Here is a 13,797-nt window from a genome sequence, read left to right on the forward strand (position 1 = left end):
CATCTGTGGCGAAAGACAACTTTGCTTCATAGTTAAAAAACACTTCTTGATGCTGCCAGTGGCAGTCAAGTCTCTTTTCAAATGTATAAATACTTGGGGCCTCTACTACAGAGGAGGGAAGACTATTCCATACATTTACTATCCTATTCATGTAACTGTTTTGACGGATCCTTGTGTTGCACCTCTTTTTATTCAATTTGTATTGGTGTCCTCTTGTCACTAATTCTTCACGTACATTATAGTCAAGCACTGGAGCCACTCTGGTGTCATATTTCCCCCTTGCAATCTTATAGGTCTCTATCATTTCACCCCTTAACCTCCTATACACCAATGTTGGCAAACTAAGTTCCTTTAAAAAAAAAAAAAAAGAGCAACGAGAAGAGGAAAATGACTCAAGAAAAGAAAATATGGAGGAAGAAGAAGAACAGAAAAGGATGAGAAAGAGGGAGAAGAATAGAAGGAAAAACAAGGGGACAGCCAGGAACACGACACCGGCGTGAGGGAAGCTAAACATGCTCTACTTGAAGGTTTTACTTGTTGACAGATTGTTAGTATATTATTGGAGGATTGCCCTTACCTATACTGTGTCTTAGAAGAGTTAACACACTGCAGCGACGAGCACTCCCCAGCTCTTTTGCACTTGCTCTTCACTTCAGTTGACGGTCGGAAGTCTTGCCTTTGTAACGGCACTCGTGATCTTGATCTTGATCTTGATGTCACAGGTGGCTCGGGATTTCTCCCCAGCCAGGCCTTTATATCGGCAGCTCCTGTGGAAAGAAAACAAAACATGCGGGAAGTCAATGTTCTCGGGGCAAGATATCATTCCCTACATCTTTCACGCCACATGCCCTCCAAGAACTCTTTCACTGCCTCAATCACTCGTCCACTCGTCTTTCCACTGAGCCCCAGCAGCAGCACCATCCACTCCCTTCCAGTCCTCCCGTTTACATCACGTCCCATCTCGCTCAAAAACACATGCATCATCTTCGTTCTCTCCCTGTCATACTTCTTGCATTCCAGCACTACATGCTGCACAGTCTCGTCCACACCCCTGTCACACATCTGGCATACTTTGCTGCGGGACTCAGACCATCTATAGTTCCTTGCATTCACATCCAGACACTGCGCTCTAGCACGGAAAAGAAGATCACCTCCCAGGCTTCCCTCATACCACACCTCACACTTTGGGGCCTCTTTCTCCCTATACCAGTCGAGAGTTTCCTTTCTTTCCATCTCATTCTTCCACTTGCTCAATCCCTCATCTTTAACTGCCATATCTATCACATTCTTCCACTTTCTTACATCCCACTCAAACCCCTCTCCATTTCTGTTTGTTATTCTCCATTCAAACACATTCTGTCTATCTTCAAAGGGTCGGTACACCCACCTACTTAGCATAACATTCCTGTCTATCATTCGCCCACATTTATTCGCCCATTTGCCATCTCTTATACTCCACAAGTATACTTTCCTTGCTAATCCTTGATGTATCTTTTGATCTTGATCTTGATGTCACAGGTGACTCGGGATTTCTCCCCAGCCAGCCTTTGTATCGGCAGCTCCTGTGAAAACAAAACAAAACATGCTCTGTGGTGTCTCGGTCTGGGTAGTTTGTGTTTCCAAACTTCCTTACGTCTCCTCTTCTTTTCTCTTTTCTGCCAAAATTTATATAATACTGACTTTATTGTCTCCATTCCTGTGTTTTCAAAAAGAGCTCTTCCAATGCTGTCCTCTTCGTCCTGCTGGTATGGACGCGGGGATGCTGCTCCTTTCCTCGTTAAGGCGGATACACACTGCGATGCGGCCTGTCCGGCGGCTGAAAAGCGGGAGGAGCTAGAGGCCTTAAGGCGGGTGTGGGCCGCCCTAAGTGAGTTACGGCCTCCTTTCCCTGCACGCCTTCGCTGCTACGAGTGAAACATACAGCCTTCATACAGGTATGAAATGCATATAAACGATGTTTACGTAGTTATACTACTTATACAACTGTAAGAAGTGAATGAACTACCAGTAAGATGTTTAGTAATACAGTAACTAGGAAGTTTGGTGAAAACTTGTGAGAGGGCTTCCCACTGCCTCTTGCAATGATACATTTTTATTATGTGGAGTTGCAAAGAACTAGTAAGTAGATAGGTATGTTGCCATGTTCCTATGCACTCATACTTTATGGACAGCATCACAATTGAAGACGGAGTACATATATATGCATGCAGTTTACGCGCACAACACCATTTTCCTCATATATGCCTTCCTAAATCCTACAGACTTGGGGATACACCCCCCATCCTTCCCAACGTAGTATCTTGCACGCGTGGGTGAGCAGGGACATCACTGTGTTGCAAGTATTGTATATATGTAGTGCGGCGACGGCCTGATGAACGAGCCTCCCATAACCCACTTAGCCAGTGGTGTACCTCTTTGGCCGACTCGGTAAGGAGTGGCTCTCCCGTCACGCTGGTCGCGGGTTTAATCCCAGGCAGCCAGGGAATACTCTCACTTTGTCTTGATTAATTTCTCGTGTGTTTCGATACACGCAGAGGACGTGTAGGAAAATAGAAAAAGAGAAAATAAAAAAAGCCCGGGGCATTACAGTGGTGGCATAGCGGTGGGCATCCTCTCCTGCAGTTCTGTTGAGTTTCCCCGAAGGGGTAACAGGTAGGATGGCCCATGCTCCGAGGTTGATAGAAAATGGAAATATTGGAGGTATGTCTCAAAGGGACATTGTGGAGTTATGTCTCAAAGGGACATTGTCAACGCACAAATTAATCTACATAGGGGGGAAAGCTGTGTAGTGCGGCGACGGCCTGATGAATGAGCCTCCCATAACCCACTTAGCCAGTGGGGTACCTCTTTGGCCGACTCGGTAAGGAGTGGCTCTCCTGTCACGCTGGTCACGGGTTCAATCCCAGGCAGCCGGGGAATACCCTCACTTTGTCTTGATTAATTTCTCGTGTGTTTCGATACACGCAGAGGACATGTAGGAAAATAGAAAAAGAGAAAATAAAAAAAACCCGGGGCATTACATATATACCATAGTGCTGATGAATGTTAAAGGTAACTTTTCACAAAAATAGTGTTAGCTTGCATATAGAATATAGCAAAGTCTGAATGTCGGAGGTTATGAACAAAGGTAGGTTAGGTTTGTGTCAGTGCTAATACCATTAGTAGCTCCTCTTCTGAAAAGTTCGGCCTCCTTTTCTTCGTAGGGGGCAAAGGCAGAGCTCATTGGCTGCTGGCTCCCTGCTGGCTGTTAGGGGAAGGTGTGCAGGTCTGACACAATTATTAAGTGTGCTCAGTTTCAGTGGACGACCTGAAACAGAAATACAGAACAGAGCGTGTGCTAGCGTTTGAAAAGCGCGGCGAAAACAGGGCCAATAATGGCATCCAAATCTTAGGTTGTTGGAACTCTCTCTATCAAGGGACTCTAGTGTTGAGTTGACGGTCGTGAGTTTCGCCTTTGTAACGGCACTCCCTGATGTAGCTCTTTGGGTTTACTCACCTGGTTTACTCACCTGGTGGGGTTCCCAACCCCACAATCCACATGATGAGGAGGGGGTACTAGGAAGCCAGCACTCTGCAGATGTGCCAGCTCTCAATATATAATTACATACAAAAAAACAAGTACAGGTAACTCTCGATTTACGCGAGTTTGGTTTACGCATTTTTTAAATAACGCGGGGTCCAAAATCCAAATAAATGTTTAATTTACACGTTTTTTCACTTATACGCGATATTTTTTGGAGTGGCCACCAGATGTCTCACGCAACTGGACTCACACGGCGCTGCGGCCACACAGCTAAGCTCAGTTCTTCCCGCGCGCCACTTGAACAACAATACAGTACCCACGCTGCCACGCTACTCAACAATAGGGGTGGGCAGGTACCGGTACCAGAACCGGTACTAACGGTACCAGCTATATGGTACGGTACCGGTACTAGATTGCTCGGTACCGGTACCAATACTAGCCAGTCGCTCATGGTGCCCCTAATTTCTTCCTCACACGAGTGAGGCTGAGACTGAGTGCCTGAGTGGATATCTCGGTGATATGGATATTCTCTCTCTCTCTCTCTCTCTCTCCACTGAATGAAGTGAATATTTATTTTTCGATAGAAACCTACCTCTTGTTTGATTTACATTGTTTTTGATTTACGCGACCTCTTCAAGGACACAATACTCGCGCAAATCGAGAGTTACCTGTACTAATGAAAGAGCTGGATAGTGCATCATATCCAGTCAACTTGTAATGGCATTTATAAGATTAGATGAAGAACTATTGTCCATTTAATGATATTCTAAAAGTTTGTCCCCAAGATGATGAGCTAGTGCTGATTTAAAGAGATAAAGACTGGAGGGTGACTAGGGACTCTGGGAGGGAATTCCACAAAGGAATTCCACTGACATTAAAGGACCTCTTCCTATAGTTCAAGCTGGGTCCTAACATGTGCTATTTTGTACAGGTGGCCTCTGGTGGGTAAATCAGGAGTTAGAACAAAAGGTCTGAAGGGGAGATTGCACATTTATTATGAAAGGTCTGCCAGTACTTGATCATGTCATGACGGAGCAAACGACTATGTATTGAGAATAAATCTAGTGATTTTAACCTTTCAAGATAATTTAAATTTTCTAAGCCCCGAATGTACTTTGTCAAACGCTTCTGAACTGACTCTAATAACTTCAAGTCTCCAACATAGCCTGTATTCCACACAGCTGAGGAGTATATTCCATCAGGGTGCACACATGAGTAATGAAGAGAGGGACCATAAAGGAAGCATCACGATTAATTGTTAGTTTAAGGATATTCTGCATAACACCTTCAGCTTTGTTGACTATATTAGCAATGTGCTGATGAAACTTCAAAGTGCAATCAACTGTTATTCCTAAATCAATGGCAATGTCTTTTAAAGGATGGGGTATATGTAAGTCACTCATTAGCCCATCAGTCAGGGAATTATTCAGACAGTCAGTCAGTCTGTAAGTCACTCAATTAGCCTGTCAGTCAGGGAGTTATTCAGACAGTCAGTCTGTAAGTCACTCAATTAGCCCATCAGTCAGGGAGTTATATTCAGACAGTCACTTGGGTCAGTCAATTAGTCATTTAGCCAAAAGGTTCATCAGGATAAAAAAATAAATGTAACATAATGATTCTATTAATGCAGCTCGTATCCACATTTTGCTACACAAAACATATGCTGTAATATATGTCAGTGCCGGAAGAAAGCAAAGCACAATACTCTAGAGCAGGGTGGGCAACCTTTTCAAGGGGAGGGCCCTCGGGAGCAGGCCATGGGCCAGCGTGAGACATGACAAAGCCCAAGGTAAAAAAAGTTTAAAGTGGAAAACATAGAGATCAGCGAGACAACTGGTGCTGCTTGCCATGAAGAAGGACTTCATAGCTGAGTCTGACTATAAAGACATTTCCAAATGAAGTATGAACCTCAGCCTCCTTACAAATGTCTGTATTAATGCTAATAAATAAATTAATTAGTATGCAAACAAACATCATTAATACTAATCAATTATAAACAAATAATTTATATCACATAACAGATCATTAACCTTTTTTCCAAAGTCTTCATCTCCTGATACTAAATAAATGTGTTACTAAATGAATAAATGAATAGATAAAAAGTACTAACATCTTAAAGCTGGCAAGATTTCCTCAATCCTTCTTTTTTGTCTTTCTTAAAACTCTTCATTAAAAAATCAGGTGCTGCTGTTCATGCTACTGCATGCTACCTAGAAATGTGTAATATTGTAAGACTTTGATAATCTTGTGATGTGATGCAGTGCTCAAAACCGTACAACGGCAAGAGGCAAGATTAGGTAGTACCAACCCTTGGAAATTTTCCCTACACAACTACAGCCATCCCTTCTGAGGTGCCTTTGTTAGGGTCGGGGAGGCTGCTGGTGGTGCTTGCTTGGAGGAGCATGGCTCTGAAGAGGGAGTGGGGGACTGTTTGGCAGGAGTAAGTGTGGGGTCATGAGTGGTAGCAGAATTTTGTTTGGTGGAGGTGGTAGTGTCGGAGGCAGGCGGTGAGTTGCCTTGGCCAGTAACTTGGCCTTGAGCATGAAGGGTTTGTAGTTTCTTCCAGCCTCGGCCATATTTCTGAGAGGAGAACAATGGAAAAGCAACTCTAAAAGGAAGATTTTCACATGAAGGCAGAGCTTCATAATGAAAGTAATGTTCAAATTACATACAACTGACCTAATTTCCTGAGGCAGATCATGGCTGGTAGCTGGGAAATCAATTGAATGGGAGCTTCTCAAACACTGTGCAAATAGTAGGCAGAAATATGCCATCTGGTCCCTTGGTGTGAAGGAGGCGGAATTGTAATAATTCTTGTTTGCTTCTCTAAAAAGGCTGTAAGACTGAGTACTACAATATTTAATTCAAATCATTCAAATCATTTGATATGAATATATAGCAGAGAAGAAAGCATTGTTTACCTTCCTTTATTGCTTCCAAAATGAAGCAATTGTAGGGAAAACCTGGCAACTCCAGCTACATCTCAACACCCTTTGATCAAGCTGATTGAAAGGTGGGTAAAATCAGTCTTTCAGTGATATGAGATCCACCCTGGTGTATTGACTAAGCACATTGTAGCTAGTATTTTAATTTTTGGCAAAAAAAAAAAAAAATAAATAAATAAATAAATAAATAATACCTGTTGACACATACAACTCCAGACACCATCCACCAGACAAAAAAAGCTGCTGCTGTTTATTTCTTCCAGCACACTTGCAGAAAGACAGTGACATAGTTACTGCAAGCCTTCTTAGAAAAATTCACTATCTTGACTAAGAAAATGTATATACGTATATCTATTGGCTTGATAGCATGTTGGCACCCTCTGTCAGCATTTCAAATAAAATGAACATCATAAATTGCCCTCACTTTGAGATAGTAGCGAGGAGTATAGAAAGCAGAGAGGGGGTCCTTGTGCATGTCTCTATGGGAAACCTGTAACATGGGAACAGTGGCAATGCTAAACAGCGAGCACATAATTTGTGATAGCAGTTGTATGCTCAATTGCTTCACTCTTGTCATTTCTATAACAATGCACTAATTCAAAAAGATTACTAAATATTCTACAGAAAATAAATGAGTAAATAAATACACAGGAGCATCACTCGTCATGTAGTGCGGCGACTAGGCCTGATAAGGGAGCCTCCCATAACCCACTTGGTGAGTGGGGTACCTCTTTGGCCGACTCGGTAAGGAGTGGCTCTCCTGTCACGCTGGTGGCGGGTTCAATCCCAGGCAGCCAGCGAATACCCTCTCCTTGTTTTGATTAATTTCTCGTGTGTTTCAATACACGCAGAGGTCGTGTGGGACCAGGAGTGTAGTAGAAAAGAGAAAATCAAAATCTCGGGGCATGACAGTGGTGGCAGCAGTGGGATCCTCTCCTGCAATTCTGTTGAGTTTCCCCGAAGGGGTAACAGGTAGGATGGCCCATGCTCTCCGAGGTTAATAAAAACTGGGAATATTGGAGGTAGGCTATGTCTCAAAGGGACATTGTGGAGTTATGTCTCAAAGGAACATTGTCAACACACAGAAATTAATCTACATAGGGGGGAAAGCCGTGTAGTGCAGTGACTAGGCCTGATAAGGGAGCCTTCCATAACCCACTTGGTGAGTGGGGTACCTCTTTGGCCGACCCGGTAAGGAGTGGCTCTCCCGTCACGCTGATCGTGGGTTCAATCCCAGGCAGCTGGCGAATACCCTCTCCTTGTCTTGATTAATTTCTCGTGTGTTTCAGTACATGCAGAGGTCGTTTGGGACCGAGTGTGTAGTAGAAAAGAGAAAATCAAAATCTCAGGGCATGACAGTCTCCTGCATGATTCCCTCATCACTGGCAGCTCGTACCTACCTCTTGACTTGTGGTTTGGATCTTTAACTAAAACTACTAGCACCATATACTAACCATATACTACACATGTAGATAGCCCATTACTTTTCCTAGAAGGACCGTGTTATTAGGTTTCAGCTAAAGTAATATGAAGAGATAATGTTGTTTATGTAACTACTTGTAGGCTGAGGTGACTATTGGTGGTGGTGGTGGTGTGGCAGGCTGATTGGCTAAGTGGTAGTGGCGATGATGTGGCTGGCTGACTTGGGGGTGGTGGTGATGGTGTGGCTGGCTGGCAAGCTGACTGGCTGAGGTGGGTGGCAAGTGTGAACTAGTCATCTTTATAAAATGTAATTGAAAATATAAGAATCACCTTACATAGTCCTTTGGAAATCAAAAAAAGGGTAACTTAGGACTTTTCTTCTGAAAATTGTCGCTATTTATAGCAGCATAGAAGTGAGTGCTATCATGCTGTGGTTTCCATCCACCAACCCACAATACGCTTTCGCCACTTGGTGCGCCACCATTGCTGTGACTACAAGGGAATGTCGCAAGTGTCCCTTCTGAACTTTCTATTCTCTTTGATATTACTACATGTCAAAATTCATTTTATTTTTACTTTCATAAAATATGAAGCAAACACATGCAAATCTTGTGCTAATTTAATACATAAGCATGGATCAGACATCACAAAGAGTGGTGGAGGCCTGGAACAGCCTGGAAAAAGAAGTGGTCCACGAAAAGAAGATTCATGAATTTAACCCGTCCAGCCCCGCTGACGGCTCTGAGCCGTCGCATATATGTGTAACGCTCAGCCCCGCTGACGACTCTCAGCCGTCGCAAGTTCTCGACCCTTTATCTCCGTACATAATTGTCTTAGGCTTGTAATATTCACACACGTTATGAGTCAAGATATGGGGCAAGTTTACACTACTTGGCAACTTACCTATCAGTCCTCACTTGTCACTCACAGTAGGAATATTTGCGGCTTTTGCGCGCGGTCAGTTCAGCCTTTGTGCTGGGTGCATGCAGACATGTCTGATTGTGTGTAAATATATACTAGCTTACTTCTTTCTCGCTTATACCTTTTTTTATCACATACTGGGAGTTAGATACAAATTAAAAATAACGCAAGTGGGTGATATAGGCGCAACAAGGCTGCCCCACCACCTGCACCTTGACAACCAACACGCGTCAGAGCCTTGTCCCAAAGTTTCACATAATGTTGAATTTTATGTTGCTAAAACAACTGATGCTCTATTCAGGAACATCCTAACACAACACTCATGTATTATACGCCTAAACCACTGCCTGATGTGTGATGCTGACGGACTCCTGTCAACGCACCTTCCTCCCCGCCACCAGCCGGATGACGCGCGGAGCATAACCCCCTCTATTGAGTACTAAATGGCTATTGTGAGTGATTTTATGTATTTCAGGTGTTATAACTTCGGGTTTCCAATAGATTTCCGAGAAAAAAAAAATATTCAAAAAATTTGGCGGGTCTGGGTGTTACCGTATCATATAACTTTGGCGGGGCTCATCAGGTTAAAGCCAAGTTGGATTATAGTAGATACAGACTCATTATAGAGATAGGACAGTACCAGCATAGATCCTCTCCCATATACAACAACTAGGTAAATACTGGAAACCTGATATTACTCATCTTTGTATCACCTTGATAGAAAAATGTTGAGAAGTAGCAAGAGTTGCCAAGTTTCCTTTACAGTAGTTTCCTTTTACAAGAAATGCAACAAGCTGAGCAATATTTTCTTCAATGCTATGTTTTCATACCATAGTAATTTGCTTTACACACCATTTAGAGAAGCAATGGAAAGGTGTTAAATTTCCGTCTTCTTTATGCCAAGAGAAAATGCTTCCCCCTATGAAAATTCAGTTTGGAAACTTCCATTCACTAGCACCATCATCATCATCAATCTTTTACTATACATGCTATAGTGCAGTCATGAACAACAATACCACAAATAGCTATGTATCACTGCTTGCTAATTTAGTGTCTCTTTGGACTTACCTTCTGGGGCATATCAAGGGCACCCAAGTCCCGGCGAGCAACCTGCAGAGTGGCTTCATTCACCTCCTCCCCCTTGAACACTCCGCTCCTTTGGTAGTACTGAACCTGCAAGTGTGTCATTAATTTGTTACTTGAAATGACTGGTTGATATTTAAACACACACACACACACACAGTTGGATAAATGCAGATACGGAGACGGGACCACACGAGCATAAAGCCCAGGCCCTATAAAACTACAACTAGGTAAATACAACTAGGTAAATACATACACACACAAACAAAACTTGAAAGTGACAAGTGAGATATGGAAATGACAGTGCGGAGGTGATGGCTAACCAGTATAGTTTGTAAAATATGCAAGAAAGTGATAAAGAAACAATGAGCGAAATTTCTAAAACATAATTTAATTACAGAAAAACAGTATGGCTTTAGAAAAGGGCAGTCATGTGTAACAAACTTACTGAGCTTTTACTCAAGAGTGACAGACATAATACAGGAGAGGGACGGATGGGTAGATTGCGTGTACTTGAACCTGAAGAAGGCTTTTGATAAAGTTCCACACACAAGATTACTATGGAAGCTGGAAAATAAAGGAGGTTTGAAAGGGAAAATGAAGAACTGGATGGAAAGTTACTTAAGGCCAAGAGAGATGAGAACAGTGGTAAAGGACATGAAATCGGAATGGAGAATTGTAGATAGTGGAGTGCCTCAAGGATCGGTATTGGCACCAATACTTTTTCTGGTATATATAAATGATGTGCCAGAAAAAGTACATAAGCAGTTATATGAGCCTGTTTGCAGACAATGCAAAACTGCTGAGACATATAAGAAACAGTAAAGACTGAAATTCTGCAAGAGGACCTGAATAAGATTTGGGACTGGAGTATAAAATGGGAGATGGAGTTCAATGTGAAGAAATGTCATGTAATGGAAATGGGAAAGAGTGAAGGGAGACCAAAATGGACATATAGAATGGGAGATGGAGAAATATTAAAAAAAAGTTCAAGAAGAGAGAGATCTGGGAGTGACAATACAGGATAATGAACAGCCTAAGAGTCATGTTAATAGGATATTCGGTGATACGTATGGTAAGAAATACAGGATTAGCATTCCACTACATGGATAAGGATATGATGAAAAAGATAATAACCACTATGATTAGACCAAAATTGGAATATGCAGAAACGATGTGGTCTCCCCATAAGAAGAAACACATAAAAAAAACTAAAAAGAATACAAAGGATGACAACGAAAATGGTTCCAGAATTGGAGGGATTGTCATATGAAGAAAGGTTAAAGGAAATGGACCTATCAACACTGGAACAGAGAAGAGAAAGGGGAGACCTAATACAAATATATAAATTATTGATTAAAATGGAAGAAGTAGACAATGAGGAGTTACTACTAAGAGAAGGAAGAAATGACAGCAACACACGAGGACACAGTAAAAAATTGAGGAAAGGAAGATGCTTGAGAGACAAAGAAATATAGCTTCCCGCAAAGAAACATAGAGGTTTGGAACAAAGTGAGGAAGTAGTATCGGCGAAGAGTGTGCACAACTTTAAGGAAAAACTGGACAAATACAGATATGGAGACAGGACCACGTGGGCGTAAGCCCAGGCCCTGTAAAACTACAACTAGGTAAATACACACATAGAGCTTCATAGCACAGTGGTTAGTATGCTCGCCTCACAACTAATAGGTCCTGGGTTCGATTCCCGGGTGGAGTGTAGACAGATGGGCAGTCTCCTGTAATCAGTGCCCCCAGTATACCTAGAACTGAATGGATTGTGAGCTACAAGCTCATTCTGGGAGGGGACTGGCTGGTGATTGTGAGTCCAGCAAGTGGCCAGACAATCTGATATTAGTGTCACCTTCATCCCTCCATTTTCTTAGCCATCAAAAAGTCAGACTGATATGGAATGCTATCAGTGCAACAAAGTGCAGATATAGATTATGAATGACTTACTGTCTTCCAGGATCGAGTGGCACTGGTAGCACGTGTATTGTGCCTCAGGCTGGTGCGCCTCATGCTCGCGCGGCTGGATCCAATGTGGTCTGTTTTACGAACACTCATTCGCACCTCCCTGTTCCAGTCTTTCTTTTTACTTTGCTGAAACAAAGGAAAAGTCATGAAGATCTGAGCTAATCAATATACTCAAGTCTATTTTTGTTTTTGTATTGTTTTGTCACTGTTTCTGTCTTGGGTAAAACTATGTTTTATAATATAGGCATTATTCTTTGCCTTGACTGCAAACAGACCAACCCCTTCAGTCACTCAGACTTCATGCACATGCACTTACCTTCATCTTAAAGGCTGCCAGAATATTAATGGATTTCTTCACAATCCCAGCTAGTGATCTGTTGCCTTCAATGCCTTCAACCAGCCCAATGTTGAAGCCCTTCATAAGGCGTCGTTCTCTGGCCTGCTGCTTCTTGCCAAAGGTTGCTGCACGAAAACAGAGAAGACTCAGCAGGAATGAAACAAGGAAGTGGCAGGTGGAAGATGGTATCAGTGAATGATAACGCAAAGATTAACGTAAAATGATTTTTATATAAACATTTTTTTTTTTGAGATGTGGGACGCATTAATGGAATTTACATTAATTTCAGTGGAGACTTTGTGGTGAGTATCTAACAGTAAAGTGAGATTTTAATAACTATGTATCTGTAAAAGTTTACATAAATTGCATTACAGTTTATAGTATGTATAGCTGATAAATGATACTATCTATGATAGTTTGTGCTACTTTTGGGTAACAGAAATGCTTTAGTAGGTATAATAATTTCTGTGCAAAATTGTTCTCTAAATTTTTTGAAGGAGAGTCTTTGTCGGGGGAGCACCAAACATTCAAAGAAATTTGCTATTCATGGGGCTCTGTGTCCCTTAACCCCTGAGAATAATGGGGGACAGGTGCATAATGCAACTTACTTTCAGCCTTGTGGTGTACGGAGCCGGTGTTCATATTGTTCGCCCTGAGGATGTTGAGCAGTTCATACTTGAAGGAAGAGATGTCTTGCTTTACCTCATTGATGTCATCCTCTGTCACACTGCGTTCATCATTTTTTCTTTGCATCTTGGTCACATAGCGACGTACCAGGTTTTTCATAACATTCTGTAATACCTCATTACCATTAAAACTTAAACACACATTATAGACAAACTTTTTGATTACACACTTTAAAAGTAAGACACCTATTTTATTGAAAAATCACTAAAGCATTTGCTACTGCTGTGGGGACAAAGCCTCTCACTGTTACAATAATGAACTTTTATTTTTGCTGCAGTGAAAATCTAGAAACTATAAATACATACTAGATACTGACAACCCAAAACTTTAAACTTTCAGCTGCTTCATCAAATTTCTATTGCTCCATTAGAAATGCATTAGAAAATTACAAATCAATAAACTTTAAAAAGATCATTAAAAAAATATTGATCCAGACCTTTCTTTTTAGAGAAAAGGGATCAGCTCAAGGTTGCAAAAAATTGGAGGAAACAAAAAAGCCTGCATACTAAATACTAAAAATACAAAATAATTCCAATTTGTTTTCGCATTATCTTTCAGTGCTAAAGAAGCAACATAACGATTGAAGCACCTGATACTGGGTTTCGCGAAGGGAGTCTTGCCGCTTTCTGAAGGAGGCACGGGTCACTTTGTTTGTTTTAGCTAATAGTGCACCGATGTTAGGCAGAAGGTTGAAGGGAGGCGGTATTTCTTGTCCTTCCTCGAAGTAACTCATCCATAACTTTGATCGTGCGAACTTCCACTCCACATCACATTTTGCCTGCAAGTTGGAGTAGTAATGGTTGTGTCAGTGTTGCATCCCTTTTATAAGGCAAAAAACAACTATGTGTTTATATTTACACAAAATCTCTTTATTTCAAACCAAAGGATTATAAAATAGAATATGA

The 13,797-nt window shown here is 41.8% G+C and overlaps 2 protein-coding genes and 1 long non-coding RNA gene across 8 annotated transcripts in view; 1 reads left to right on the forward strand and 2 right to left on the reverse strand.

Annotated features, from left to right (window-relative positions):
* The window catches only part of LOC127009063 (translation factor GUF1, mitochondrial-like), a 42,729-nt gene extending 41,254 nt beyond the window's left edge, over positions 1-1,475 (reverse strand). For 5 of the 6 annotated variants that reach the window (XM_050881782.1, XM_050881785.1, XM_050881781.1 and 2 more), the window contains exon 1: positions 578-1,475. In XM_050881782.1, coding sequence (XP_050737739.1) covers positions 578-789 — 212 coding nt within the window. In that variant the 5' untranslated portion in view covers positions 790-1,475. The remainder of the gene's footprint in view (positions 1-577) is intronic. The other variant, XM_050881786.1, reaches the window with a different exon arrangement.
* Positions 1,476-1,578: 103 nt separating this feature from the next.
* LOC127009066 (uncharacterized) lies at positions 1,579-4,598 on the forward strand. The gene is made up of 2 exons (XR_007761555.1): positions 1,579-1,934; positions 2,262-4,598. It is a non-coding gene; the product is annotated as an uncharacterized LOC127009066 (long non-coding RNA).
* A 530-nt stretch (positions 4,599-5,128) lies between these two features.
* LOC127009065 (transient receptor potential protein-like) overlaps positions 5,129-13,797 on the reverse strand; it is a 37,719-nt gene continuing 29,050 nt past the window's right edge. Inside the window, exons 13-18 of the mRNA XM_050881787.1 lie at positions 13,482-13,670; positions 12,814-12,997; positions 12,185-12,330; positions 11,851-11,994; positions 9,880-9,984; positions 5,129-6,103 (exon numbers count right to left, since the gene is read on the reverse strand). Coding sequence (XP_050737744.1) covers positions 5,855-6,103; positions 9,880-9,984; positions 11,851-11,994; positions 12,185-12,330; positions 12,814-12,997; positions 13,482-13,670 — 1,017 coding nt within the window. The 3' untranslated portion in view covers positions 5,129-5,854. The remainder of the gene's footprint in view (positions 6,104-9,879; positions 9,985-11,850; positions 11,995-12,184; positions 12,331-12,813; positions 12,998-13,481; positions 13,671-13,797) is intronic.

Source organism: Eriocheir sinensis, chromosome 39, assembly GCF_024679095.1.
Source record: "Eriocheir sinensis breed Jianghai 21 chromosome 39, ASM2467909v1, whole genome shotgun sequence".
NCBI lineage: Eukaryota > Metazoa > Arthropoda > Malacostraca > Decapoda > Varunidae > Eriocheir > Eriocheir sinensis.